The sequence below is a fragment of the Daphnia pulicaria genome, chromosome 1 (assembly GCF_021234035.1).
Source record: "Daphnia pulicaria isolate SC F1-1A chromosome 1, SC_F0-13Bv2, whole genome shotgun sequence".
In the NCBI taxonomy this organism is placed as follows: Eukaryota; Metazoa; Arthropoda; class Branchiopoda; order Diplostraca; family Daphniidae; genus Daphnia; species Daphnia pulicaria.
Window position 1 is genome coordinate 15,042,725 of NC_060913.1, and position 27,386 is coordinate 15,070,110.

The window sequence follows — 27,386 nt, forward strand, 5'->3', positions numbered from 1 at the left end:
TGGCATTTATCGAATCTACTTTTACAAATGTTTACTTGTATGAAATCACTATAACTTCTCCGGAATATCTTTAAATATTATTACGGCCACTGTAGACTTCATTGATGCATTTTTGTAATAGTTAAAAAAAGCAAAATGTGGTTCAGTTCGTTGTATTGTTAAACAAACACGAGCCGAATCTTCCGCAATAACTGGATTACATAAAAACATTCAAACAAAATGGTTAAAGTTAAAAACACACATCCTGGTAATTGCAGCAATGAAGAACTTGCAATTGAATAGTGGCAATGTGATAATTGAATTACATAAAATTTGGCCTGGTGTAAACTGGCACTGAATTAATAGCATCACATTCATGGAAGTTAAGCATTATTTTTCTCAGAGCACTTCAAGTGGTGTTCAAATCGCTTTGAAACCTTAATGTAATTATTGCATATTGAACATCGGACTCGTTCCTCCCGATCAGCGATATCAATTTCCTCGTAAGGGACGACATACATTGTGCTAGTTTTTGTCGGAGCTTTCTAAAAAAAAATGTAAGATAACGAAAATGAATTTGACATTGAAATTGTTACATATACCTGTAAGAGCTGAGCCATTGTCGGTACTTCTTTAAAGACAGGTTCTAGAACTTTATCTCCTCTTTTCAATCTTCATGCAATGATGAAGTCTCCCTTTAAAGACGGAAAGTTTCTATGCACAAGAAAAAAATATTTATGGTCACAGAAAAATATGTTTAACAAGAATAAATTATTGCTTACGAGTGAATCAGATTTTTCATTTCTTTGCCTGATTGGTTCAGGGGAACTTCAATAACTTTTGAACCCAAACCAGCGTTCGATAATTTTATTTCTTCCTGGTCTTCCGGGATTCGAATGGGAAACTCCAACTTTCTTAAACAATAGAATTCCACCTGTTGACACTTGACAGTCGATTTCCCAATTGAAAGTTTTCCTATAGAAAAGGAAACAACTCATGTTTAATGCGTATTGAGATAATCGTATCAATTTTAAATGTATACCGTCTTGGTTGTATGAACCGTAACTTGAGTTTACAGCTTTCTTTGATTCTTTCACAAGGTCCTTTAGGGATCGATTAACCATCTGACTGTATTTTGGCCCAGGAAAATCAGGCGAAGAAGAACGAGATCGGTTGTGGTAAGATGGGGACCCGTTGTCAGAATATGAGGAACTGGATACATTGGATAAACTTCTCTTGTCGATAGGAGAGCGGCTTCGATGATCTTTCTTTTTTGAGTTGTGAGAATTGCGACTATCCAAATTTCTGCGACGATCATAACGTTCAATTTCAGTTCCATCACTAAAAAGCAAGCTGATACCCAAAGAAGACATTTAAATTAGACTACATGAAGGAATCGAAACCACATTAACTGAAATTACCAGGCCAGTAGTTGTCACAAATAAAAAGTATAACACTGATGATAACTGGTGTCTTGAAAAGTGACAAGCTGTTAACAATGAAAACATTAGGATTACAAGAATGAAAGAAATCAATTTTTTGGTAAAATTACTTGCCCAATAGTTGACAGGAACACAAAAAGCCTTAATGCTTTCCAAAAAGAACGCGGTTCTTCCTCGATGTTGAAATCACAATTTATCTTATATTTTAATGAAATTTCTTTAAGAATAATCACTCCTGGACTACAGGTAAAACACAGTTAAAACTGCATGCTCCTTCTGATAATTACAATGAGCACGTGAATGGCTCGGTGAATGGCTTCCGACTGTTGTGAGCCCTGAGCAGTCAGCTGTGTGGGCTGGTGTTGTTTTGTTCACAAATATATGAAAATTAAGTAAAAGGGAGATACTAGTAAATGCGAAAAAATAATAAAATTAAATAGAAGTAATAAATATCTAATTATAAAGTGGATTTAATAACTTGAATTCAAAAAAATAAACGCTGCGGAAGGATTACCTGGCAACGGTTAGCAGACGACTAAAGCAGACAACGAGACAAAGAGGGGTGCGAAAGAAAAAAGGGGTGTCTGTTTTCGCTGCTACAAACGGCGTTCCATATTTAAGCCTACCAAAGCAGTGTATTTTCGAGACTGCGTTGTTCAAGCACGTGTGTGAATGGTGAATCATCATAGAATCATGATATAATGGTATATATTGTATTAAACATATTCCTTGATAATTTTTTTAAAGCATTGATTGCCTGAGAATTCATTCATGTTTCCAACTCACCACAGCAGTGTTCGTGCAAATTTTTTATTTGCAATGAAACAGACTTTATTTCCTCTAAATGTTTAAACCTGCTTTGACTGTAGAATACTTTATGTATGTTATTCATCATTCTTTTATGGAGAAAGTATAGTTTTGTCCATGAATCACAAATGTTATGCAATACCTGGTGATGCTATCTGAATGGACAACGACAGTCTAGTCATGTAATTTTCATAAATTACCACAATTTTTGCACTCATATATTGCTGCCAATATCCTGCAGACTAAATAGTTGCATTTTTTTACAGTAAATAAAAGGCGATTCAAATTCGTGTATGCTTCTTCGCCATGGTGCTTCTTCTGACTTATCTTCAGTCATCACAGCTAGACGACCACGTGGTTATGGCAATATCATGTTACGAATCGATCAGACACAACACGGTAGGAAAAAATTCTGCTTCAATATTTTGCATGTCTCGGTTTGAATCAAAGTTAAACGAGGGAAAAAAAATCTGAATGCCTTCTCTTCTCATGATAAGGCTGAAAGTGATCGTCGACCACTATTTATTTTCGAAAAAAATTTCCCCTCGCCTATTTCCTTAGACGCGTATTTAGTGAGTGTAAGACCGAAATACGGGGGAGTACTAAAATAAGGGAGTTCAGATTTATAAATAGATCGGTTGGAAGCTGTTGTGTCGGCAGAATATAGAGGGCTGCATAACGTTATTCGTTCTTTTTCGTGCAGTCGTGGTGGAAGAACGTCTATTCTCTTTTTCGTTCCCTCAAAATACATCTCATTACAATGACGGAATTGTGCACTCTCGATTTATTGTATTTTGACGGCGTGGAGAATGAAGAAGGCGAAATCAGAGCTATTTTCATTCCAAATTCCTGTCATGTTTGTAAAACCATGCGCCATGATTCGGAATCGGGTAGTGAAATCAAATTGCTTAGTTGTTCTGGTTGTCGTATGATTGCTTATTGTGGATTAGCCCACCAGAAAGAGCATTGGGCTCAGCACAAGGTACATCTTTTCCAGAATGCAATTCTCTGAAGTAATTATTTGGTTTCATTTTTTGGTGTTCAGGATTTGTGCAAAGTCGTACAACAAGTTTTACGTAAAGAGGGCCGACCAAGCTTATTCAATGGAGTGGAAAAGCTTAATTTAAGCCCTGAAAGTTGGAAGGCTTTTCGTTACAATCTAATGGTCCGTGTGGAGAAAGCATTGACTGTAATCATATTTTCGTGTTGCATTTTTTAACTTGATCTCATCGGTTCTTCTCCATTTCATTTAGCGATCCATGCAACCGTACGAGCAGGAAATGTTCTTATATCCACGCGTATGCAATCAATGTCGCATGGATGACGGAACTAAACTGAACGAATGCCCCGACTGCCACTCGTTTTTTTATTGCTGTGACCAGCACTTATCGATAACACATCAAGAATGGTGTAAAGACTTGAAACTTCTTCTCGATCTCAATATCGAACAGTCGAAAAAAGGACGGATCGATTGCATGTTGCCTCACCAACTGTTGGAAACTTTCGAAGAGTTCCCTGCATCGCTCAAAGTCAGTTGCACAATCACGGGAGTCTTCCATTACCACACTTATTTATAAAATTCGATTACAACCAGGAGTTCCTTGTTTTGAGAATGGTCGGTGCCATGGGGGCCTTTGCCATGGGAAGAAATTCTCTGACATTACTTACGGAATTTGCATCTTATCCGTTGACAGTTCTCTGGGGCCTCCAGGAAGCGGCCAAACTAACAGATGGTATTCCACATTTGGGAGATCGAAAATCTCTTGTGGTTCACATCGTTGGGGCTGAATTGCCTTTTGAATGTAAGTCTTCGTGTTGATTGAATTTTCAGTAGAAAACCTCTTTTATTTCCTATTTTCCTGATTCAGGCAATAATTTGGCAAAGTGGGATGTTTTCTTTCTTAATACTCTTCCGGCCTTGAAATCACTTTACGTAACTTTTACGGGTCCGGAATTGACGGGTGTTCCGGCAGGAACGTGGGATGACGACCTCCGCTGCCCACACTGTGAACGAAACAATAAGCATTTCGTCTGCGACTTCCAACCGAATACCTTCTATCATGACTTTGTGAAAAGTAAAAATTACATCCGCCCTGATGTTGTGGTCGCGTTCAACTGCGGACTCTACCGACAGACAGGCTTCCAAGGATCTGATTCGTGGGCAAAAACTATACCTTGTCTTCTGAAAGTATGTTAAATCACAGTAGTACGTACGTAAGCTTGATTGACAAAAATCATTTTTTTAAAGGAGGGTGTGCCCTTAATTTTGACGGCGTACACGGCTGCGGAGGCTCCTTTAGATTTAAAACGGCTTCAAGAAGCCAGCCGTGATCCTTTAGAAATTCTTATGCCTCCTCAAAAGAATCCCTATCGGAGTTCACGGCCATGCAGGAATTTTGTCAGCGAGGAAGAATCCCCAATCATATTCAAGAACCAGTACATCACGGTTGTTAGGAAACAAAGTATTAAATAAGAAAATGAATTCGTGGTGTATTCTTGCAAATCAAATTATTCAGTGTGAATTTTACAAATGTCTTCATATTGGACTCCCTCGACAACTCGTCCTTTTACAGGTCCCTGCAACAAGTAAAAATACGAATTGTATGACTCATAGCTAATAGATTATATTTCAAAAGTTTTTACCGAATCGATTGTGATTGAAACGCAGAAGTTTTTGGCATCGAGACTTTTAAGTATGGCTCGACATCCGCGATATGCACCGTTGACAATCATAACTGTTCGTCCTGGAAAGATATTCAAATCACGTCAACATTTCATTTTTTGAATCTTTGGTTTTATTGATAACATACCTTCAGCTGGAATGACAGTTTCCAGGTGAGACTGGTCCAGTTTTAAGGTATGGCCGGTATCTGTCATGGTCACCATGGCTCCGTATTTGTCAATGACCTGCTTGACGTATCCCTTCTTTTTGTAGTACTTGTCCCCAAGAGATTTTGTGACAACTTTAACAACAATGTTTTCGGCCAGCCAGTAATCTTTTCTGCCAAATTTCTCTTTTGAAGCTTCTTGTTCCATCATGATTTCATCTAAAGCCGAAAGCTTTCGTTTTTCGGTTGATTTTTCTTTTTTGATATCTTTGTTGTGAGGTACTTTAAAGACAGAATCATCTGTGGCTGAGGATTTACCAGGTTTAGCATCTCTCATTTCAGAAAAGCTAGTTGAAGGAGCAAGTTGGACTTCTTCCTTCTTGATTTTTGGACCTAGTTGAATTTGAATCTTTTCTTCTGGATTTTCTCGTTTGAATTCAGTAAAGACAGTTTCTTCCTCTTCTCCTTCTTGCTTGCCTTTTTGAACTTGTTTTTCGATAAAGTCTGAAACCCTCTCTTGGTCATCTTTATCCATTTTTTGCTTTTTAGCCACTGCCTCTGCTCTAGCAATGGTTTCTGGGTCCCGGTCAATGTATGTGATAAACCAACCTTTTTCTGTTTCATCAGCTACAACCTTGCCGTGTCTGCTAAGGTGTTTACACAATCCTGTTAATGAAGTCCATCTTGTTGCATTCATGTGGGTATGGTTCCTATCTCTAATGTATTCTTGATACACCACATTGGCATGAACTCTTTTTGTTCCAAATTGTCTTCTCAGTAGGTTTAAGAAATCCTTTTCAAATTCATGCGAGAATTCATCAAGGTATTTACGAGAATTGTCTGCAAACAGTAAAAGTTGTCTTTGATGGGATTCCGAGCTATGAAAATAATAGCATCAAATTAGTTTGTTGCATCTTTTTGATTTATTTTAGTCAATACCTTGTGTGGCACTTGAAACCATTCTCATCTCGGCACTGTTTTTGACACATTTGACAATACCAGCGCAATTTCTGCAAACCTTTGGACTTCATTTTGTTTCCTATCCATTTTGGCGTTCCGACTTCGGCTTTTCCCATTTTATTCTTCTTGTATTGATGCTTAAACGGAAAAAGAACCCACTAAAGATTACCACTAAACAAAAAGTTGCAACTTGCAAGGTTGTTTTGTCGACAGACGACATAGCTTCCTTGCGCGGTTAGTGCCATCTATGGAGAAATTTTGTCTCAAAATGTGACACGAAAAACATTTGAAAAAAAAAAAAAAATCTTTCAAAAGTTAATTTTGCCCGTTAATATTTTAACAGTTAGTAAAAAAAAAAATGTCCAGGTTCATGTACACCTATTTGTAAGAAATTTGCCATCAAACAGTACTTTTAATTTACCAAATGTACCGTGCTAAAAGTCCCGCTGCTTCATTTCCATACTTACAAATGCCAAACTTGTAATCAATATGGTCTTTATTGTAAAATTGTGCATTCGTTCTTTTTTCTGGAAGTTTTTTTATAACCCCGCCATCATGTTGCTATGCGCCAAACGCCAATGCGCCCTTTAATTAAAATTGCCGGAGTGACTACACATTGCCAATATTTCAGAACTTTATTAGTGTTAACGGGAAATTCAGAAGGTAAATAACTGAACAATTAACGTCCGAAATGTTTAGGGAGACTGTCGTTGAAGCAGCAATTAAAAATGTTCATTTAATGTCCATCCAGTCTTTTTGATCATGCGCACTGATGCTGCCCAAATCGACGCATTCTCTTAGTTCTCATTCAGTTGTAATGTTGACACGATGCGTAACAAAGAGCTCTGGTTCACAGTACGTCTTTTAAGTAACAAACTGCGTGAAGATCATTCGATTAGCGATGGTGAGTTTAGCCCCGTCTAGATTAATTTTTTATTATGATATAAAGTCGACTTCAACTTCTCTTGCTTGGCTCAGGAGGCGTGGTTTGCGTATCGATTCCCGCTCAGACCAGCACTCTACAGCTCAAATACCAAGTTTATCGAAAACTTAATTTGGTCCATATTGTTGACGAAGAAAAGATTGTCTTCAAACTTCGTGACCCAACCGGTGCTCTCGTTCCTCTCTCCAATCAGTTGGAATCTAACGACAGTTCTTGGTATTATTTTTTGGTCTATAACTTTTCTCCTCGATCCTTGAGTGTTAATTTTTAATTTTTCTTTGTAAAAATTAAAAGTCCGTTCGTCCTTGAGGTCGTAGATATCCACCAGCACAGTAAGATTGAATTTCAAAACATTTTGTGGCTGTTTTGTAATTTCAGTGAGAACTGTATTTTGATTTAGTTGAAGCCGTCGATTGGCAAGTGCCTGCCCTGAACCGCAGCGAGAACTTGACGAGTCAAATCGGCTCACTGAGCGATCGAGTATGAAAGTCTGAATCGATACCATACTCTCAATTACTTACGCTTGATTTACTTTCTCTTCTATGGCCGTGGCGCTTGATGAATGAACAGGTTGAAGATTTGGAACACAGGATGGACGATTTAGCTGAAGACTATGCCGATAAACTAGTGGAAGAGTTACAATTTCTATCCAGTCAGACGGCCGATCTTAAGAAGATGATGGTAGCCGAGAGTAAAACTGACTAAAAATTGTGAATTTCCCAATCGGTTATTAACCCAATTCTTAAAAAAAAAAAAAGACTGATACAGACATTTAAAATGTAGCGTATGGACTTAATAAAAAGAGTGCCACTTTCTAAGATCTAAGATGTAAGTGCTTTTTTGATTGTCTGCAGACTGCAGAGGACTTTTAACGGCGTAATAATATTTTCCCGAGAATCGAAACGGCTGTTACGTGGCTATACCACAGGCTCTCACATTACTTCTCCCGTTGGCCATCATCGTTCAATTTCACTCTGAATTGTTTTCCAAAAGTCATAACTCAATGACCATCAACACCGCGCTGCAGTGGCATTTCATGCGCTTTCTCCGCCGACGTTTGTTGCCATTGGTGATGGCGTGCCGGGTGTTTTTCGGAAGGAGAAAAGAAAAAAACTAATTTCCCCATCTATATTCAGATGAAAGCCTAGCAAGTTACAACAACAGGTTTGTCACGTCCCAGTTAGTGCCCATCGCATCGGCTATTTTTCCCGCAATTCCAGCCACCACTCTTTTACGCCATTAACCGAGACCTGTCGTGCATCAGGATAATTACTGACATGTTGTTAATTGCTGCTGGTAGTATCTTTCTTCTAGTATTTTTGAAGCTTTCGGTCAACTTGACTTGCGGTTGGCTCTTTCAATGCAGTGGTACTACTCATTTTGGACATCTGCGATTTATAGCCGTTAAATTTTACTGCGCCATAAAAACAGATTTAAAGTGAAGCACTTTGCGTAATCTTGCGTTTTCATAGACCTACCAATGTACCGTAACTCATATTAACCGACTAGAGAATTCTTTGATTTTATTTTACTCGCACGATTTTATAATAAGACTCGCGACCACCCAGTTCGAATCGAAAGCTGTTTCAGTGAACTGGTCGATTTGAATCGGTGAAAAAATTGAACTAGCCCGCGCTTTTAATTTTCTCTCCAATTCAATTTGTTTAAGTTAACTTGTTGGCTAACGGCTGCTTAACTGTTAGACTTGTTACATGAATGCTGATCAAGTTCTTGGACCCAGCTATGCACGATACGGTATTCGGTGGTTGTTGAATATCGGTGGTGAAATCTATTTTTACTCCATTTGCATATTTCCTTGTCTACCAAATTAGGCCTTCCGTTCAAAATGTAATTACACGTTCAGTTCAGTGATGGATCAGTTTTGTGCACCACCCTTCCGGCAGTAAATATTTTCCTTGCAGTACATCTCTCTTTCATCGTCTTCATGCCCTCGCAAAAAAGAGTGTTGAATTTCCAATTGTAGAAATGATTTCGTTCCACCTATTGCTCGAAATTTCAGATTAGAGCACTCGATCTCTAGTTTTTTTTTTATCAGGGACCTACTTCTCCAATTGAATGTTTAGGGAAGCGTATCGCGTATCGGTACGCTATTGTTGTGAAAGATTATGCAGTCAACAATCGAATTGAGGCCACTCAACCAAATAACGACACAAGGAGGTGACTGATCAGTCAAAATGGAAAGTACGATTGCACTTGTTTTTTTGTTCTGCTCAATAGAGATTTTTTTTTTGTTATTTGCATTGATAATTAGTCAACCGTTCAATTTGTTTCCCGTGGAAACTGAAAAACAATAATGTGGTTTGAAATAAAATGTTACAATCAGCGGTAATCAAAAGAACTATTCATCTATGGAATTCTGCGTTTCACAGGAACCGCTCTCTCTCGTTTAAGAACACGACGTTGAATGTGTTCAAATTAACAAGTCGCGTTTGACGATAATCATGTCTCAGCTATTTTTTCCCATTGCAAATCATATAGCCAAAAAATGGTCGGTTCCGAAAAATTAGCCCATAAACTCACGGTTAATCATTGGCATTTTTTTGTCTTTTAAAACTTTCACTCGGTTATTTGTTGACTTGCAGCAGACGTGGTAGTTTTTACTTCCTGGGTTTCGGCACTCGTATTTTTTTCCTTGTCTGGTTGCCGTGAAGGCCATCTTCTCTTTCCTGTCCCACCACGGCTCAGTTGTTGACTACTACTTCTAACAATAGAGTCCCGCAATTCGACATTCAACAGCCAACCATCGAAATGGTCTATTTTTATAGGTTTAACAAAGAGGATGAAATACGGTATCTTCTTTTTAAAGAAAGCACTGTACTGAATAGACGACTCGAGAGCAATCTTTTTTTAGAGATGGACTCGATTTCGTTTCCCACACAACATTCCTATAGAAGAAAAACACATTCAACTTCAACTTCAACAAGAAATGGATGTAAAAAGACGGTGTATTTCGAGCTCTGGTTAATTTCATATTTTGTCATATGTTGTTATATGTACACATTGAGCCGGACTTTTATCAATTTTTCAAAACACTGAATAATATTTTCGTATAAGGCCATCGCAATGTTTGGAGGGGGGGGAAACACTTACATAAAAGACGCACTCACATTATTGTCATGAACGATGAGGAAATACTTCGTATAATCTTATTTTTTTCTATTTAAAAACAAAATCGAATGGACGGAACACGAATGACATGGTCAGAAAGAGGCAGAATCATTTTGCGCTTAATATTTTTTGTTTTTCTTTGTTTCCGTTTGATATGATCAACAGTCTATACCCTACATTATTCATTTAATCTGCGTAACCAGAGTAACGACGTTGAGAAGGCATGAAGTAGAAATCGGGCTGGTGGACTGAAGTGCTCGAGTGGGTCCTGGGTCGCCCGTTCGGTTGAGCGACTGGACCAACATTGCCCATTGGCTGTGGATTGGCTTTGTGGGGTAAAGAGTAAGTGCTATTTCGATCAGCTGTCGCCTTTGACTGCAAACTGCCATTGGATGGCGGCCTCTGCATGGCCCTCGGAGCCGGTCCGTTGGTGGTGCTGGCCGTCATCATCGTGTGTCCGTTGCTCCCGTTGGCAGCTAAAACGGCCGCCGCTCTCAACGCCTCGTCCGTCTCGAATGGCTCATAAGCGTAGTTGGTTGAAGAGTAATCACGCCAATTGACAGCCACCTGATCCTAAATTGTCGAGTCAAATTTTGTAGAATTGTTTCAAAAAAAAAGACAATTTCAATCTATTCGTACCTTGTTGACTGAAGAGGGTGACTTGCGGGAGACTTTGTAGATGGTGCACGAAGCCTGGATGATGGCAATAATGACCAAGACGATGATGCAGCCAATAACGCAGTACAAACTGATGGTGGTCAAACTTGAATTCCACCCACGGCCAGACACTTCGAGCGGATCTAGTGAGTCAGCATCTGTTGTTGTGGGACCGTGCGCAAGCATTTGTTAACATTCCTGTCACTAGACGCAATATGCTTTGTAAACGTACCTAAAGTAGTTTCGAATTTGAGATAGGATGGGTCCACCCGGATGCCGCCAACTTGGCCGCTGGCTATGGCGCCTCGCAGTGCCGTTCTGACAAAGTCCTCGGTCTCAACTTTCAGATCAGACGATTGTTCAAATTCCTCCGTCGATTTCTTGTCCAGCACGACAATCATGTTGGCGACCAAACCTCCCTCCTCCCTGTAGATGAAACAATAAGAATTTAGCAAACCAATTCATTACGGTTGAATGGCAATGAATGAAAATTACTCTAAAAATTCCGTTACGGCAGCTTCTTTCAATCCGGGGACTTTTCCAGCTTGCAGGGCGTTTTCCACCTGTTGTCCAAATCGTCGGGCCAGCTCGTTGAACTCGGGGGTACCCATCTGTGGCACTTCGAAATCGTTTGCTAAACCGACCATTTTCAAGCCGATGTTATAAGCAATAGTAGGTGGCGGCGGCGTCGTTGTGTAACTAATTCCGTTAACATTTCCTGTTCCTTTTTTTTTTCATTTCGGGACAAAAGAAATAGATGTAATCTCTCGTTCGTGACGAAGCCACAAAGCGGACTTACCTAATCCGCATGAGCGGATGCAAACACGGTCGGATGAAATGAAAGGTGTTTGCAAATGTTTGCCAATTTTCTTGTTGACGGCGTTGCGAGTTCCGCCGTTGACGGGGAATTTAAAGTAGAGGCAAGTGTCGTCGGTAAATTGGACGTCCTGGGCCTTGTCTTTGGTGAGCCGTTGGCGTTGGAACGTTAACGTTGTCTTGCCATCCTCGATTCGACCTGTTGCGTTGATCAAATCCTGGCTGTCGTCTAATTTGGGAGCCGTGTAGCCGACGGCCCACATGTCGCCAACAAAGGCGCGGCCATTGGCGTCGACCCAGCCGAGCACCACGTCCGTTTGAGGCTGGAAATAATCAAGAAGACAAACAAGACAACAAACAACGTGAAAGTAGGTCGTCGTCGGAGGGGAACAAGTAAATATATTTCGTAAATGATGGAAAACAATACCATAGAAGTGGTCTCGGAGAAACCGATGGCCACCCAGCGGTTGGTGTGATTGGCCGTAATGGTGAAACGAATTTGGTCGCTGAATTCCAGATACTCCCATTTGGCGTAGTAGGTGCAGTCCATTTCGAATGGATCACACGACACGGGGTACTTCCATTCGCCTCCGCACAGAGCCGAACTCTTGTGAACGTGTTTGGTGCCACTCCCATGTTGATGATGATGATCGCCAGCGCCCGATGGTCCATGTTGATGATCACCTCCAGCATTGCTTTCATTCTTAACGACATCAACCTTGGCTGGTGGTTCTAAAAAAGAAAAGAAAAACGAATTTCGGGATTTATTCGAGATTGTTTACACAATAAAAATCGTTTCGTGAAAGTTTTTTCTTTCGAGTGAAAGCGGAGATTTTTTTTATTTAACGTGCGAAATTTTGTGCAGTGAGAAAAATGTGGTCGTTCGCGTGCTGTGGTGTATTACCTATAAAATTGATGACAGTGACACCTCGTTGGTCGCCTTGCCCGTGGTATTTCAATTCGTCGGGCTTGTAGAAATCGGCGATCGAGGCCGACTCCTTCTCCAATCCGGATGCAGGACGATGGACGTACTTTCCGTGCTCTTGACCTCTCGCCCAAATGACTTGCATGGGCTCAGAGCCGATAATGTGATCCGCTTCGTCGCTGGAATTCAATTTGCGACGGAAGAGGATGATCGTCTGGCCGTCGCGTTCGAAACCCAAAGCGGCCGTCAAGTCCTGTCGCCCACCGTAGAAACTGTCCAGCTGCGGCGTCGATCTAAAATGGATTGGAGAAAACAGATGAAACTCTGCTGCTTCTCTCTGACGGAGCGGTTATAGAAACGGTCGAAAAGAAATCGCTCTCTCACCTGTCGCGTGTGTAATAATCGCCAATCCGCGAATAATTGCCGCGAGCCATACCGATCACGATATCCGTGCAATCCATCGGACTAAAGTCGCCTCGGGGAGCGTATTTGTGGGCTGGTTTGTAATTCGTTGGCTCCGACTCGTGAGAGCTGTGATCGTGAACATGACTATGTCCACTGCCGTGGCTATGTCCACTGCCGCCATGGCTATGGTCGTGTGCGCTATGGTCGTGTGCGCTATGGTCGTGTCCATCCACTTCCGATTTTGGTTTAGGCTCAGGGGCCGGTTCAGGAGCCGGCTCGGGCTCTGCAGCTGGCTCAGGCTCTGCGGCTGGCTCAGGCTCTGCGGCTGGCTCTGGCTCAGGAGCTGATTCGGGTTGGGGTTCAGGTTCAGGAGCTGCCACTTCAGGTTCAGGAGCTGTTACTTCAGGTTCGGGTTGGGGTTTGGGTTCGGTTTTAGGTTCGGGTTTGGGTTCGGGTTCGGGTTCCGTAGGTTTGGCTTTTGATTCATTCACGATTTCAGTGGGGGACGGCTCAGGAGCCGGTTCTGGTGACGTTTCCGGTTCCGGCGAAGGCTCCACTGACGGTTCCGGCTCTGGTTCCGGCTCAGTCGGTTTCATTGTTGTTGTTGTCGTCGGTTTCACCTGGGTGGGTCCCGCTTTCAGATTCAATTTGGGTGTCACGGCGAATGTTGTTGGAGACACAGTGACCGTATTGCGGCCAGCCGAAACCATCAAGGGAACAGACATTTCTTCAGCAATGTCATCCATCCGGTCATTGGGACTGTCCACAACCGGAACGGACGGCTCAATGCTTTTGACTGGAGTAGGAGATGCCAGACTACCCGATGGAGCCATTGGGATCCATCCATCTGATCCACTTGGTGGACTGAAACCAGGTTTGGGTTTCGGGAATCTAGGAGCGGCAGGTTGAACTGATACAGAGCTGGTCGGGCTATTGAAGGTGTTCAATCGTGGGCCAGGGAAAGCTACCGGTCCGATGGGCATTCTAATCATTTTTTAAAAATTCAAGAAACCAAATCAATTAAACTTATTGATCTAAACAATTGGGTTTCACTAATCGACACTTACTGTCTTCCACGCCGAGTAGCGTCCGCCAACGACGAAAGGATTTCTTGATCGACCACATTTCTGGCCGATCTCTTTCCGCCTACTCCGGTGCTGATTCCGGCTTCCGGAAGGTCCGAGAGTTGAATGCGAGTCACTGATCCTTTAGCTTGAACGAGAGGCTCCACTACTGCCGGTTTCTCTGTTGTCGCTGCGTTTCGGCTGTTGAGTTTGTTCTTAGCGATCAATCGATCCAACGGTGATAACTTTTTGGTTGTCGTTGGGGCGCCGGTGGTCGTCGACACTTGCGGCGCCACTTCTCCTTCACCTTCCGCTGCGCTAGCCTCGGTGGTTGAAGATGATGACGTCGTTGTTGTTGTTGTAGCTGCTGTTGTTGTCGTCGTTGTTGGGCTCGTTTTCGGAGCAAGTGGAGAGCGACCAAGCACGGGCAATTTAGGGCGTGGCTTTCTAGTTGTCGTGACAGTCGGGATGCGAATCTCGGTCGGACTTTCAGTCAAATCCTCCCGTTTGTCGTTATTACCCGAAACTTGTTTGGCAGTAGGCAATTCGGCATTCGGATGATCCGCCGAATGGTCGCCATGTTCGTGATGGTCACTGTGATTGGCAGCTGATGGGGCCCCGGTTGTGGCCTCTGGTAAAATGTCTACGGATGGCTCGGCTACTGGCTCGGGTTCAGCAATGGCTTCGGCTTTTTCTTCCACCACCGGTTCGGGTTTGGCTTCTTCCGCCACCGGTTCAGGTTTAGCTTCTTCGACCGTCGGCTCGGGCTCAGGCTCAGGTTCAGGTTCAGGCACAGCTGCCGACTCGGACGACGGAGCGGCATTCAACGGCAACGATAAAGACGCCGGGTGATGTTGATGCAGATCCGTTTGATTGGTGGCCTCGACGGGCATGTCTTCAAGGATTGGGAAGCCTTTGCAGGCGGCGGTGAGAGCCAGGGGTCTCCATCCGACGGCCGCGTAACTGGTCCCGCCTTTGACCACCATGACGGCCTCGAGTTCTTGCGAGTTGCGCAAGACTCGCCAGTAAAATTCAAAGGCGTCGCTCATCACCTCCTTGCGGTAATCGGCAAAGTTGATGATGCTCGGATCCTTCACCGGCGATTCTGTTATTACAAAACCGTTTTTTTACCGTACAGCCGTCGATATTATAATGAACCGTTATTAGCTTACAAGTAGTACAACTGTGTAATAAAGAGCGAAATGACTTGATGTTTAAATTACGAACGTTTTGGCCACTTAAATTTAAATAAGACTCTTAACAAACTCTTGACTAATATTCTGATTAAGAAGCATGACATTCTAAAAGTTTTTCCCGTCGACTGCTGCTGCTGCGCAGTCACGACGTGGAAGAAAAAGACCTTGCCAAAACGAGTTTTTATCTTGGCCTTGTAGATATTCCAAAATTGAACTTTTCTGTTTCTCCGCTAACGGCATTTCCCCCGAACAAATTTGAAAGGGTTGAATTAATTATTTTTGTTTTCCAAAAAGTAAAAAAAGATGAGAAAAAGAAAAAAAAAATCTTGTTTGAATGAAAATTCCGGCTTGAATTTACACGTATGACCCGACCCTGTGAGAAGAAAAACCCTGTTTTTAATATTTCAGCGTGGGTTGTAGCATTTCCTGTAAAGAAAATGTGTAGCAACAACGCTATGTACCGAAACATAGCGGGGTCTGACCAGCTGATATTTCTTTTTTTTTGCTGCTATAACGAACAGTAGCAGTCAAAATACATGCACATATAAAGAAGAAGCTCGCTAGAGGAAAGGACCATTAAAAGCGGGATGTAGGTTACGGGCTGTTTTAAATGCTATCCAGTATACTACACGTATATTGTAGCAAGAGGCGGCGGTCTTATATTACGGCGAGCTTGAGCGCGCAAACAATCTCCGTGAAAAAATATGTATAGAGAGAGAGTCTCCCAACACCACATCACCACCAAACACCGGAGAGAAACCGTTGCATCGTTTCACAAAAAAAAAGCCATTGCAACGGTAAAAAACCGGTGTGTGTGTGTGTGTGTGTGTAAGGAATGGCGCGACCTTTAGCTATTTTTCTCTTTCTCTTTATTTGGATGTGATCCAAATATGTTTGGGTGTTGGTTCGTTTTTTTTTTTTTTCCTACAGCCCTGCGGCCGTCTGCGGGGTCGATTGTTGAACGAACAGCGTGAGAGAGTTTTTCGAGATAATAAAAAAGGTAAAATAAAAATAAAATAAAAAGTTTGCGCTCGGGCAGGTTCTTACGTTTATTGCATTGGGGTCCAAACCAGCCCATCTCGCAAAAGCACTGCCTCTTGGGGTGGGTGGTGGCTTCCAGATTGACGCACTTGCCGTGACGTCCGCAGTCCTTGTCTTCGCTGCATTCGTCCCGGTATTGGCAACGGTGTCCCGAATAGAGCGGGTTGCAGCGACAGCGTCCCGCAATGTCTTTGCCGTGACCCGAACAAGTTTCGCGATATTCCGGACCTGACAGCCAATTTCGTCAGTCGAATGTGAGATGGTCGATTTTTCTTTTTTAATTCAATTGACTTACGAGGAATGATGTCAACGTCAGCGCAGCTCCAGAACATGTAGCTCTTGCCCCATTCGGAAGCCTGGCGGATGAGACGGATGGTGCAGTCACGGCATTCGAGATTTTTTGGCAACTGGACCAGATAGGACAAAGCGGTCGGGTCGCCTTCCACGAAGACGGAACTGTTGGTCTTATTCGGTTGGCCAGCGTGAGTCAAATCCAAAATGGGCTTCTCTCGCGAGTCCAGCACCTGGATCCTGTAGCCGCCGCGGTGTGGGTAGCCCAGGTGCCAGGTGACATTGAACGACGAGCCGGATAGAATCGATGTCTTGAGGGTCCCTGCGTTACATATTATTATTAGTCAAATTGAACATTCAAGCGAACAGAAGGTTGGGGGAAAGAAAAGAGAAATTCGTTCGTTTTTTTTTTATTCAATGAGAATTTCAATTTTGATTGGCAACCGAGATTTGGAGCGAGGCAGTGATTTAGAAAAAGGTGCAGCCGAAAAAGGGAAAACTTTTCTTTCTTTGCCCAGCCAATTGAATAGCAAAGGCCAACAAAACCAGATGGACGGTGTGCATACACACGTCTTTCTACACCATTCGAATTTGGAACAAAAGAAAAGGAGAATTCTTTTAACGAAAGAAAAATGTGTATGTACATGTATATATATCTACTAGCGTAACGTCACGTTGCCACTTTCACCGTGGGACTCGAATAACTATAAGACTGTCTATAAGAGAAAAATAGTCTGGGCTATCTGCGGGGGACAATGGACTCTGTTATTACGTATTAGATCGGTCTTTTATTCAAATTGTCACCAACCGAAACAAAAGGGAGACCATTATTTTTTGTTTCTTTTTTTCTACTTTAAAATATAATAATGTCGGTTGGCTGTATAGGAGTGACCAAAGCCAGACGAGAACTCACGAGAAAATTCACAATGTGTATTTCTGATTGGCAGTGAAAGTTTTCAGTGTCTGCTGCTCTTGTTTTCTTTTCATTTCCTCGGAGCGTTGTTGTTTTCATTGAAGCTCTGCGATCGTGACTCGATCGATCTTATCCCGTTTGATTTTCTAAATGATTGGAATCAACACCCTTTTCCACGCCTCTAGTGCGGTACTAGGAAGAAAAAAGTTTTGGGCGACGACCTCCTGGCGACATTTGAACTGGAAGACAATTTCTCTGTGTTTTTTCTGACTTCCTTTTTATTCCTCTCTCTCTCCACCAGTTAAGTGAAGACCTTTTCGGAGGGGGGGGGGGCTCTTGCGCAACTAATGCGACTCCTTCTTTTATTTTATCACTCTACACAGGTACGTGTTAGAAATGTGTGGCAAGAAGCCAGAGGTCGTTCAACCCGGCAGAGAGAAGAGGCTAGTTTTGACTGGATCTTCTTCTGCACCTCAAACTGGGAGAAGGTCATCACTTTTTTCTTATATTTTCTCCTCAAAAGAAAATGTTTAAAAGAAAGCGCGCGCCCTTTTCCCTCCGGCTTCGCATAGCCTTCAGCTGAATACAGAAAGAAAACTTTTTAAAAAGAAATGTGTCTAAAATACATTTGAGAGATAACCAAACGAGCAGTGCTCGTCTGTGTCGAGAGAGTCTATAACGAAATCCGATTCGCCATTCCCTGACGTGTGTGTGCCAAGATGCACCCAATCTTTTTCCTGGTCGGGAACGGATTCTCTCAACATGGCAAGGCAGGGCAGGAGAACGGTAAAAATTATTATACGAGTCGTAATGGCCGTTAGAAAGAAAAACCAGTCGGTCGGTCGGTCGGTCGGGAGATGAGACTTTTTTGTTCCGTCTAGTATAATATCCAAGGACTTATTGGTCACGATGTCTCTCTACCCTACCCACTTGTTATTTGCGGTTGTATATTTCTAATGTCGGCTCTCTCAAGTTTCTTCATTACAGCAACCTCAAATGTTGTCGATACAAAACAAAACAATGACGGTCGTTAGGACTAGGGCATTCATTATTTCCAAGCTGACTGTAGAGAAACAAATTCCGACTAGATGAATAATGCTAAATACAGAAGAAGAAGAAGAAGAAGAAAAAACTATTTCTCCCAAACTCGACACGGCCTGTTTCAACAGGGCGGGGCATTATAACGACGTCGTGGCTTATGCCACGAGAAACAATTAACTGCCTTTTTTTTTCTTTTCAAACTCGGAACGGGAATTCACTCTACCGTGACGGTAAACAAAATGCACAAAGTTTTACAAGTAAATCGAATTTCTGCAGAAGAAGAAAAAAAAGATATTAAGAAGATATGTAACCCCCCCGTGCTTTAGTGACGTAAAAGAGAAGAAGAAGAAAAAAACAGAAATGGCACATTTTCAAAGTACCGTAAACCTTTACGCCGGCGGATCCGACCGACGTCATGTTCTTAGCCAAAAGTTCGATGGCGGTCACGCAACTCGTAAACAAAACACACATGCACGGCCCCTCTTATATTTTGGTTGTTTGTTTCTTCTTTTTTAGTCAAATTCCTAGCAATCCTGTATTTACTCATCAAACAGGAATTTTTCGGTGCATTTCCTCATTGAGATGCCACCCAAAGTTGTCCCACCACACCCCAGCAAGTTGGAAACTAGTTAATCCCGCAACACGGCGACGAAATCCGAAATTTTACTGCACTGGCGATTGTGTGTGTATAGTTTTCTCGTCATGTAAAAAACCTGCATGCATAATGAAACGGACAATTTTACAGCAGCCGCTTGACACGACTGACTTGGCGCAAGGCGGATAGTCTTGCCGATCGCGGAAGTGACGTCACCGGAAGAGAAGATGGTTAAAACCATACGTAAGAGACTTTTCTTTTTTCTCGAGATAGTAGGATAGGGCGACAAGAGAAAAAGAAAGGTAGGGCTGATAATATAGTATAACTGTGTATCCGGTTGAACGAACCGAGACGATCGATAAGGCAACCAATTTCTCTTTAGAGTGTCACAAAAACCGCAGATCTCATTTCGAGCAACAGATGAAGCGTTCAGCCTCGTTTACCCGATTAATTGACAATCAGCCGACCTCAATCTTGTCGGTGACAAGACAAATAAAATACCTCCTAACTCTTGTTTTCTCCTTTTTTTGATAAAAAAAAAATAGCGGACATTGTTCGTTTAGTTTGTTCGTGATGGTTTTTTGTGAAGTAAGGTGGTGGTACCTTTTGGCACGCCGCACGGTGGTGGAGTACGTCCGGAGTCTAGAAAATCCAATGCGGGCTGTCTGGCTGGCGGGAACGTTAGAGACACATGAGCCTGACTCACTCCACTCCAAACGGCCAGCAAGAGAAGAAGTAGTAACGGCCAAACGGCCGCAATTGAACGCCGTTTTGCATCCATTTCGTGAGCGAAATGGAAGACGAAAGTTTTTTCTCGGCTTATTGTTTTCTTTTTTCTTTTTTAAAAACTGCTGTTGTCCTGGCTTTTTAAGAGGATCTGTTAAAAAAGAGAATAAAAATAATTATGAATAATGGCACAACAACAAAACAAAAAAAAATGTTTCGAAAATGATGAATGTTGTCCACGCTATCATTACACAATCTCACAGATTGGCAACTAGCCTAAATTGGATATTATCTAAATAACCAGAGCACGGGCGAAATAACGCACGTAGGGGGGTAGAGAGATGTTGGACCTTTCTCTTTTCCCGCCGGTCCAGAGACCCTAGCTTAAACACGCACACGAATTTCACACGAGCGTTAGTTTTTGAGCTCTCTCCGTCATCTCTTGTGCATTTATTATTCGAAAATATAAACCAGCTTTAATCATTTTTTTTCCCCCCTTGGCTTCTTCTGCTGGCCAAACCGACTGGCCATTCGTTAGTTCATCGAGATAACAAAGAAGGAAACTCTTTCATGATTCTCCGCTGTAGACTAGCAGTCGACTCTATACGTACGTCTATAGTATAAATAAAGATAAGATGGAGAGAGCTTGGTCATCCTTCTTTTCGTGTGTTGTGGAATAGTTTCCTTTTTTTGTTTTCACCTGAGCCAATTCAGTCAGAGAGACATGAAATCGCTTCAGTTCCAGTCGATTTATACGTAATCAGACATGTTATTGTTGTATAACTCGTCCGTCACGATACAGACGATAGTCGCCGATGTCTAGCTCGGATAAAATAGAAATAAAACAAGAAAAGCTACAACCAAAAGCCACAGAATAATCTATAAGAAAAAAAGAAAAGAAATATCAAACTATTGAGGGAAAGGAGAGGGGGGTCTTATATTTTATACAAAAAAGGGGAAAGAAAATTGTAGGAAATGACCCTCTAAAGTTCTTCTTCTTCCTCCTTTGGTTTCCCCCCCGCACAAACCCCCCCCCCCCCCCCCCTTCCATCCACCTTGGTCGCACCTTCCCTCCGGCTGGCCCACACGAAACATTCACCCTGGTACTACTTGCTTGCTCCCATGTCTCGTGTTGTCTAGCCTTCTCCTACATACAGTCTACACAACAGCAACTTTGATAGCAATAAAAAAAAATGGCAACTCACCTGTGCTTAAAAGCACATAGTCCTCCTCTCTTGTATGGACTATCGACGCAAACGAATGGAAATGTTCGTTTTGTTTCCTCCTCTATAAATAGACGCTGATGGAACACAACACACACACACAAGGTCGCACTAGTCACTATTTCTGGCCAGGTTCTTAAACCAGTCAAATAATATCAAAACAGCTACCAATGTCCTACCTTTATTTTTAAAACTTAGGTAATAAATCTGATTTAAAAATTTAAACAGCACGATTTGTCAAAAAATGTTGAATGAGGAGTAGGATGTGGGCCAGCTGCAGCAGGTTGTATGCTATCGCTCGGTGGTCGGTGTCGCACTGAGAAACCGTTTGGCCGGATGGGGGCTCTTTCAGTATATTTTCTTCTTCTTCCTCACGCCCCCTTTTTTCTCTCTCTCTCTCTTTTTCAATCCCTTCTCTTCTTCTTCTTGGTTTGGTAGCCTCCAGCTCTTTTCGAAAGAGTCGTGGGAGGGACAAACCCAGGTGTGTTTGGCGCTCTCTTATTACCTGGGCAAAGTCAACAGACACGGAGCGACGCCTCATCGCCAACACCATCTAGCGGCGTGAATAATCAACCGAATTTGATCCAATCAACAAGTCCGGTCGATCAGGGCGGAGGTCCTATGCGTCGCAAATGTGTCAGAATAATCAAATCCTGGTAGCAGCAGTCCCGCATATTTGATTTGACTCGTCCTGGCAACACAAAAGGGAACGGGAGTTTGTCCATAATTGATTGACGGGAGTGGGTGGGGGGTTGGAGAAGAGTCGGGATTGGCACGGTCACGACACATTTGTCATCAGGAAAAAATCGCGCAGGCGTCCGTCGGTTTTGGCCGCCCGTCCCAGTGACGTCCTTTGGCCTCACGGTTGAACATTTCTCACAGCAGCGCGGCGAAACATCCGGAAACGGGCAGCAGAGCAAGGCACGGTGAGGTACGTACGTGAGTGTGTTCACTGCCGCCGCCGCCGCGGTCACCGGACTCGAGCCGCCCGGTATAATTGGCTCTCAGCTGTTATATTATTACCCAACGGTTCGGACGATAAAAAAAAACGAAATGAAACGGAAAATAAAAACATCAACACGTCTCGGAACTTATTTTCCCGATGTATATTTTGACTCTAACCGCAAGTAACGCTCACTTTTCAAATTCGATTGGATTTCAATGGCTATGTGAATCGCCCATAGGTGCAACTTTTGTCTATACGACTGGAAGGTAAATCGGGTGACCGCATCGGCCGTCTATGCGCGTGAAACAACGCGTGAAAGACGACGACGAAGAAATGATGAACGAACGAACGAACGAAAGAACGAAGAAGATGGATGAGGTATTAGAAGGGTTCGTCTCGTCCAACTAATCATTCTCGCCATTTTAGACTCAACTTGGCTTTGGATTGTTTTCGTAATTCATCGGAAGAGAGGCAGATTTTTCCTTGATGAGCAAATTGGGGGGAAAAGAAATGGTGGAACGCACGATCTTGTGGCGAAGGTAAAAATCGTCTGGCTCTTCAAGTAACCAGTTCCAATCCGGACGACGTGATTAGAATCGTTACGCTATTATTATTATAGTAGTTGTGTGTAGCATCAGCTGGAAGATATCGAGTTCAAGGCTGTTTTACAATGTAGAGGAAGATAAGACTACCAAACCGGAATAATGGATGAGCTTTTCTTTAGCTGGAGGTTTCATCAGCACGGAAGCCAAAACCGGAACATCATCAGTGATGGATCGAGGTCGCAAGCCCATCGACCTTGGTCAACCAAAATTGAAAAATTCTCTTTTGGAATTTTTCTTTTGACTTTTTCATTTTGATTCAAGAAGACATCAAAATCCCCAGGTCTTTTCTTACATCGTATATATAGTCTCCCAGTATGGGCAATTCGAATTTGCATATCGTGCCGTGTCGTGCAGAAATAGGTTATTTTTACATTTTAAAACAAAAAAGAGACGGGGGGGGGGAGTACATATATCCTGCTCCCTCATTTCCAACTCGATCGTGAGTTTGTGACGTCTGGCACCGTGACAACACACCCCCCTTTTTCCCCACCTGGCTCAAATCAAATAAAAAAGGAACTCTGTTGTTCCCTAGCTGCATTTTCAGAGAGACGTTGTTTTTCCCTTTTTTGTTTTGTTTTGTTTTGTGTGTGGTTTCTGTCTCTTTGGCTCTTGCGCTTTCTGCGGCCTCGCGTTGATGATGTCAGAGTTGACGGGGGGGAAAGACTCACAGTCGGGTCGGACTTGCGCTGGATGAGTCGTGCGTGACTGCGCTCTACACAACCCCCCACCACCACCGTACATACCCCCGGTGTCTATAGTCTATGACTGTACTGTGCTGCTCGTGTGTGTGTCTCTCTCTCTATACAGTGGACTAACAACATTGTTGATGTACTACGGCATCCGATATTTTCCATGTGACTATACACCATCAAAACATCGGGGAGTTGATCGTTAGAATAGTTTTCCAGCCGCTGGAGATTAATTAGCGTGTCGAAATGAATCGCCCCGTGTTGTTTGTCTGAACTGAGGTGCAGTGCAGAAATAATTTAAGCCTCTCAAACAGTTGGAAATAAAGAGCCAGTAGTCCGGCGTACACCAAGAAAAGGATGAACAGGTATCGAATTCTGGGAAGGATCGGCGATGGGGCTTACGGATCGGTCGTTTTGGCCATCAAACTGGATTCCGGCGAGAAAGTGGCCATTAAAAAGTGAGTCGGGTTCAATAATGATATTGTCTTTAGCGGTGGTTGTTGTTATTATTAACAGTTCAGCAGCAGCGGCCGTGGAAGTTGTTGTAGATGTGTGTTGTTGTTGGTAACGGAGATGTGTCTAATGGGCGTCTTAAGGCCACCTGTCGTGTGGATAGTCCACACAATAACAGTCTCCCCCATCATTTCCCCCCCCCCCTTTGAGTTTTGATCAAATTGTTTATTATTATCACCATTTTTCTAATGATTATGATGTACAATTCGCAGAATGAAGCGAAAGTGCCACTCGTGGGAGGAGGCGATGAACCTTCGTGAAGTCAAGGTATGAAACTAACGCCATTATTATTCAATCTATCTGGAAAATCCCCATTCTTCTCCTGGATTAGCATGGCGTCCCATACTGTTACACCTTTATTATATCTGAAGAAAACACAACATTCTTCTCTTGAAGTTGTGACAACAACAAAGGTGGACGGGGGAGATGTGCGGGATTAGAGGGCACTGCCACATTTCTCCGTGTCATTGTCGATTGTAATCTATTGATGTTGTTGATTCCCTCAAAATTTTTATGCTGGCTTGGCTTTGACAGCGAATGTGGGTTTTGTTTTGTTTACGGTTACCATGGAGACCTCCCCCCGACCCACCACTCTACAACTTTGCAGTCCTTCCTGTCGATAACAGCGGGCGGAAGAATAAAAATAGGGAGGGGGGCAGGTGATGGTGGTCCCTAAAAAGCCGCTTCGTTCCACACGGGCTGATGCTTCTTGATGCATTTTATAATTTATTAGTATACATCTGTAGTATTAACGCATATCATGTGAAATTCAAAATGTTTGCGGAGAGCCTTCAACGCGCCAAAATGTCGATCCATCAAGTAGATTTGAATAATGCAATGAGTTTTGTTTTGTTTCTTTTTTCAGTCTCTGAAAAAGTTGAGTCATCAGAACGTGGTCAAACTCAAAGAAGTCATCCGGGAAAATGAAACGCTCTTTTTCGTCTTTGAGCACATGAAGGAGAACCTCTACCAGCTCGTGAAAGAGCGTTACGAACGAGGGTAAGTTTTTTTTTTAATTTGATTTGATCACGTATATGTACATGGTTCTAATGAATTTGTTTCGTTTCGATCTCATTTTCGTGTGCGTACAAACAGGGAGAAGTCGCTACCGGAACCGGCGCTCAAGGAAATCGTGATCCAGATCCTGCAGGGCCTCGCTTACATGCACAAACACGGCTTCTTCCACCGTGATCTCAAGCCGGAGAACGTGCTCTGCAACGGGACAGAAATGGTCAAGCTCGGTGATTTCGGGTTGGCCAGGGAGATCCGGTCGCGGCCGCCTTTTACCGACTACGTCTCCACCAGATGGTACCGTTAAAAGACCAGCTCAAGTTGATATAACGTTGGGCACTTGTTAGACTACCTGCTGATCTAATCAGAGAAACAAAAAATAATAAAACTAAAACGAATTGACAGGTACCGGGCTCCCGAAGTCCTGCTCCACTCGACAAACTACAACAGCGCCATCGATATGTGGGCCGTGGGCTGCATGATTCCCGAACTCTACACCTTCCGGCCTCTATTCCCCGGCTCCAGTGAGATTGACCAGCTTTTCAAAGTTTGCGCTCTCCTCGGAACACCCACAGAGGTATAAACGCTGACCAATTTTTAAATGTTGTTGTTGGGAGTTGGTTATTATTTGATGTGAATGGCGAACGGCTCTCAGTTGAACGACCGTGCCAGCAGCCACGGTATCGTGAATTTAACGGCTAAAGCGATTTTCATCTCGATGCAATTCGATCCGCAATGCAGAGTCAATGGCCCGATGGCTATCAACTAGCGTCCAAAATGCATTTCAAATTCCCGCAATTCAACAACTCGTCGCTCAACCAGCTGCTGATACAAGCCAGTCCCGAGGCCGTCAAACTCGTCAATTTACTACTTCAGTGGAATCCGGCAAGGAGACCGTCAGCCCAGCAAGCTCTCAAGTAAAAAAACAAATTGTCGATAACAAATTATATAGGTCAAAATCACAAGGAACAAATCAAGTTCCTAACGTGGAAATAATATCGAAATTCTAATCAATTTTTTTCCAACAATCTTCCAGCCATTCGTTTTTCGCACGGTCGAGTCACAATTCGTCGGCCATGTCGTCCAGCAAAACCTGGTTAGGTGGGACCGGTCGGGTCCTGTCGACCTCGACAACATCGGGCGTCAAATTTCTGGGGCCGAACCGTTCCAGCAGCATGCAGCCTCACCTGCAGCAGCAGCAGCAACACTCGGCTATTCACCTGAAATTGTCTTCGGATGCCAGACTCTCTGAACAACGACAAGTCGTTCAATCGGAGCCGGCCCGGCCCAAGCCTCAATGGCCCGACGACGACACGAAGAAAGAAACCAATAAGCACCTGGAAGACGACGATGGCTTCGAAGACATTTTCCAGTAATAATTTTTTTAAAAAATAATCCTTCCGTAATGGATCGATAAAAGCAAATTCATTTGTTCTACTTATGTAGGGGATTATCCTTGGCCAACGATGTGAATTCTTTCGTTCAAAACGCGCCACAGCAGATATCTAGAGTGTACAACAGCCACAGTTCCAACCCGATCAAGTCCAAATACCCCGTCAGCGGAACAATGTTGCCCGTCAGCTACACCAGTCCGGCCATGATCGCTAGCGCTCCGCCAGTTGTATCGGCCGCATCGACCCGCATGTCCGTCCCAACGTCGGGGGCCGTCACGGAGAGGATTCCGAGGCTCGTCAGCGGACGGACGGACTGGGCTGCCAAATACCTGAAGACCAGCACCAAGTATTCCAAATGAATATACCGGGCTTCACCACCACCATTAAATCTAAGAAGAAAAACAAATTATTTGTATTCAAAAGATCTCTAAACCCTATATTCGAATTTAACTCTGGTCAGAGTTTGTATCATATTTCTATTGAACGACGAAGTCGTCTTGTGTCACACATATATAAACAATACAGAGAACTACGTGTTCAGTATGCGCAATCATTTGAAAAAGAAACAATTTATTATTATTCAACAACACTCAAGAAGAGTATCGACTCTCATCTAAACGACACCATAAAAAGGTAACTATTATTACGACCGGACAAGCCCAGGACGGCCGAGGAACAACGTGATGATAATGGCGGTTTGAATTTCTTGTCATACCATTTCTCAGTTTTATTTTTATTATTTTTGTGTGTAGTTTTGAAGGCGACCAAACTCGCGTGTAAGTTCGTGATGTGTCGTTTTCGAGTTAATCGAGCTGGTAATATGCACCACTGCTGCGGCGGTGGTAAACCGCCTCTTTTGAAAAATTTAACCTGGACACACGACTGACGGCGAGTCTAATATACCTTTCCCTTTTTTCTTTTGTTGAATTTTCCTTTTTTTTATTTTCATTTAAAGTTTCTGTGCCTTTTCGTTCAAGGTTTTTAGGTGAGGGGGTGGATGGCACACTCTTTTGAGGTATAGTCATTGACATCAGTCATCTGAGTTCGTGATAGCTCATGCATGGTAATATAATAACAACCACGTCAAACTGCGCTCATCTAAGATAAGACTATCTTTTTATTCTTTCCCTTTTTTTATCGAATGAATGCAAAGTATTTTCAGCCGCCGGAACGGTTACGTTTAAACAGTACAACGAGAGAATATTATCTAGCGATGACGCCATTATATAAACGGTACGTATTTATTT

At 42.9% G+C, this 27,386-nt stretch overlaps 5 protein-coding genes and 1 long non-coding RNA gene across 9 annotated transcripts; 3 read left to right on the forward strand and 3 right to left on the reverse strand.

Annotated features, from left to right (window-relative positions):
* Positions 1-136: 136 nt before the first annotated feature.
* Positions 137-2,041, reverse strand: LOC124328838. Of its 2 annotated transcripts, none has more exons than XR_006916507.1 (7): positions 1,936-2,041; positions 1,532-1,777; positions 1,401-1,468; positions 1,022-1,332; positions 762-954; positions 582-693; positions 137-524 (listed from the first exon to the last, which is right to left on the reverse strand). It is a non-coding gene; the product is annotated as an uncharacterized LOC124328838 (long non-coding RNA). The 2 variants fall into 2 exon arrangements; XR_006916506.1 differs by having other exon boundaries at positions 1,532-1,827; positions 1,936-2,032.
* Positions 2,040-26,660, forward strand: LOC124328779 (serine/threonine-protein kinase ICK-like). 3 transcript variants are annotated; one of them, XM_046787623.1, is made up of 8 exons: positions 2,040-2,125; positions 2,495-2,627; positions 24,600-24,733; positions 24,830-25,042; positions 25,151-25,322; positions 25,487-25,662; positions 25,782-26,117; positions 26,192-26,660. In XM_046787623.1, exons 2-8 carry the CDS (start codon positions 2,535-2,537, stop codon positions 26,496-26,498), a joined length of 1,431 nt encoding a protein of 476 aa, XP_046643579.1. In that variant the 5' UTR covers positions 2,040-2,125; positions 2,495-2,534; the 3' UTR covers positions 26,499-26,660. The 3 variants fall into 3 exon arrangements, with proteins under 3 accessions (XP_046643579.1, XP_046643580.1, XP_046643577.1); XM_046787624.1 differs by lacking the exon at positions 2,040-2,125 and adding an exon at positions 23,947-24,001 and having other exon boundaries at positions 2,555-2,627; XM_046787621.1 differs by lacking the exons at positions 2,040-2,125; positions 2,495-2,627 and adding exons at positions 23,130-23,679; positions 23,947-24,001.
* On the forward strand, positions 2,902-4,866 carry LOC124328795. The gene is made up of 6 exons (XM_046787625.1): positions 2,902-3,210; positions 3,274-3,417; positions 3,482-3,757; positions 3,823-4,030; positions 4,097-4,416; positions 4,477-4,866. Exons 1-6 carry the CDS (start codon positions 2,989-2,991, stop codon positions 4,699-4,701), a joined length of 1,395 nt encoding a protein of 464 aa, XP_046643581.1. The 5' UTR covers positions 2,902-2,988; the 3' UTR covers positions 4,702-4,866.
* Positions 4,694-6,215, reverse strand: LOC124328809 (DNA/RNA-binding protein KIN17-like). The gene is made up of 4 exons (XM_046787629.1): positions 5,996-6,215; positions 5,039-5,934; positions 4,872-4,972; positions 4,694-4,805 (listed from the first exon to the last, which is right to left on the reverse strand). The coding sequence occupies exons 1-4, from the start codon at positions 6,130-6,132 to the stop codon at positions 4,737-4,739; spliced, it is 1,203 nt and encodes a 400-aa protein (XP_046643585.1). The 5' UTR covers positions 6,133-6,215; the 3' UTR covers positions 4,694-4,736.
* Positions 6,810-7,774, forward strand: LOC124328828. The gene is made up of 5 exons (XM_046787641.1): positions 6,810-6,920; positions 6,995-7,175; positions 7,254-7,291; positions 7,360-7,439; positions 7,530-7,774. Exons 1-5 carry the CDS (start codon positions 6,845-6,847, stop codon positions 7,662-7,664), a joined length of 510 nt encoding a protein of 169 aa, XP_046643597.1. The 5' UTR covers positions 6,810-6,844; the 3' UTR covers positions 7,665-7,774.
* LOC124328759 lies at positions 9,908-21,206 on the reverse strand. The gene is made up of 13 exons (XM_046787599.1): positions 20,964-21,206; positions 19,636-19,909; positions 16,488-16,805; positions 16,199-16,420; positions 13,959-15,060; positions 12,871-13,875; positions 12,466-12,779; positions 11,989-12,293; positions 11,545-11,884; positions 11,241-11,469; positions 10,978-11,171; positions 10,728-10,903; positions 9,908-10,661 (listed from the first exon to the last, which is right to left on the reverse strand). The coding sequence occupies exons 2-13, from the start codon at positions 19,811-19,813 to the stop codon at positions 10,275-10,277; spliced, it is 4,770 nt and encodes a 1,589-aa protein (XP_046643555.1). The 5' UTR covers positions 19,814-19,909; positions 20,964-21,206; the 3' UTR covers positions 9,908-10,274.
* Positions 26,661-27,386: the final 726 nt, after the last annotated feature.

Bases quoted from the DNA above. Each gene is read 5' to 3' on its own strand.
- LOC124328795 (XM_046787625.1), top strand. From the start codon at position 2,989: ATGACGGAATTGTGCACTCTCGATTTATTGTATTTTGACGGCGTGGAG. The intron at 3,418-3,481 runs GTAATCATATTT...CATTTCATTTAG, and splicing joins GTGTGGAGAAAGCATTGACT to CGATCCATGCAACCGTACGA. The intron at 4,031-4,096 runs GTAAGTCTTCGT...TTCCTGATTCAG, and splicing joins GGCTGAATTGCCTTTTGAAT to GCAATAATTTGGCAAAGTGG.
- LOC124328809 (XM_046787629.1), bottom strand. From the start codon at position 6,132: ATGGGAAAAGCCGAAGTCGGAACGCCAAAATGGATAGGAAACAAAATG. The intron at 5,935-5,995 runs GTATTGACTAAA...TTATTTTCATAG, and splicing joins GGTTTCAAGTGCCACACAAG to CTCGGAATCCCATCAAAGAC. The intron at 4,973-5,038 runs GTATGTTATCAA...ATATCTTTCCAG, and splicing joins AACTGTCATTCCAGCTGAAG to GACGAACAGTTATGATTGTC.
- LOC124328828 (XM_046787641.1), top strand. From the start codon at position 6,845: ATGCGTAACAAAGAGCTCTGGTTCACAGTACGTCTTTTAAGTAACAAA. The intron at 6,921-6,994 runs GTGAGTTTAGCC...TGCTTGGCTCAG, and splicing joins AGATCATTCGATTAGCGATG to GAGGCGTGGTTTGCGTATCG. The intron at 7,440-7,529 runs GTATGAAAGTCT...ATGAATGAACAG, and splicing joins TCGGCTCACTGAGCGATCGA to GTTGAAGATTTGGAACACAG.
- LOC124328759 (XM_046787599.1), bottom strand. From the start codon at position 19,813: ATGGATGCAAAACGGCGTTCAATTGCGGCCGTTTGGCCGTTACTACTT. The intron at 15,061-16,198 runs GTAAGAACCTGC...TTGTAATAACAG, and splicing joins TGGACCCCAATGCAATAAAC to AATCGCCGGTGAAGGATCCG. The intron at 11,172-11,240 runs GTAATTTTCATT...TTTCATCTACAG, and splicing joins GCCGTAACGGAATTTTTAGA to GGAGGAGGGAGGTTTGGTCG.
- LOC124328779 (XM_046787621.1), top strand. From the start codon at position 23,579: ATGAACAGGTATCGAATTCTGGGAAGGATCGGCGATGGGGCTTACGGA. The intron at 24,002-24,599 runs GTATGAAACTAA...TTCTTTTTTCAG, and splicing joins TGAACCTTCGTGAAGTCAAG to TCTCTGAAAAAGTTGAGTCA. The intron at 24,734-24,829 runs GTAAGTTTTTTT...GCGTACAAACAG, and splicing joins AAAGAGCGTTACGAACGAGG to GGAGAAGTCGCTACCGGAAC.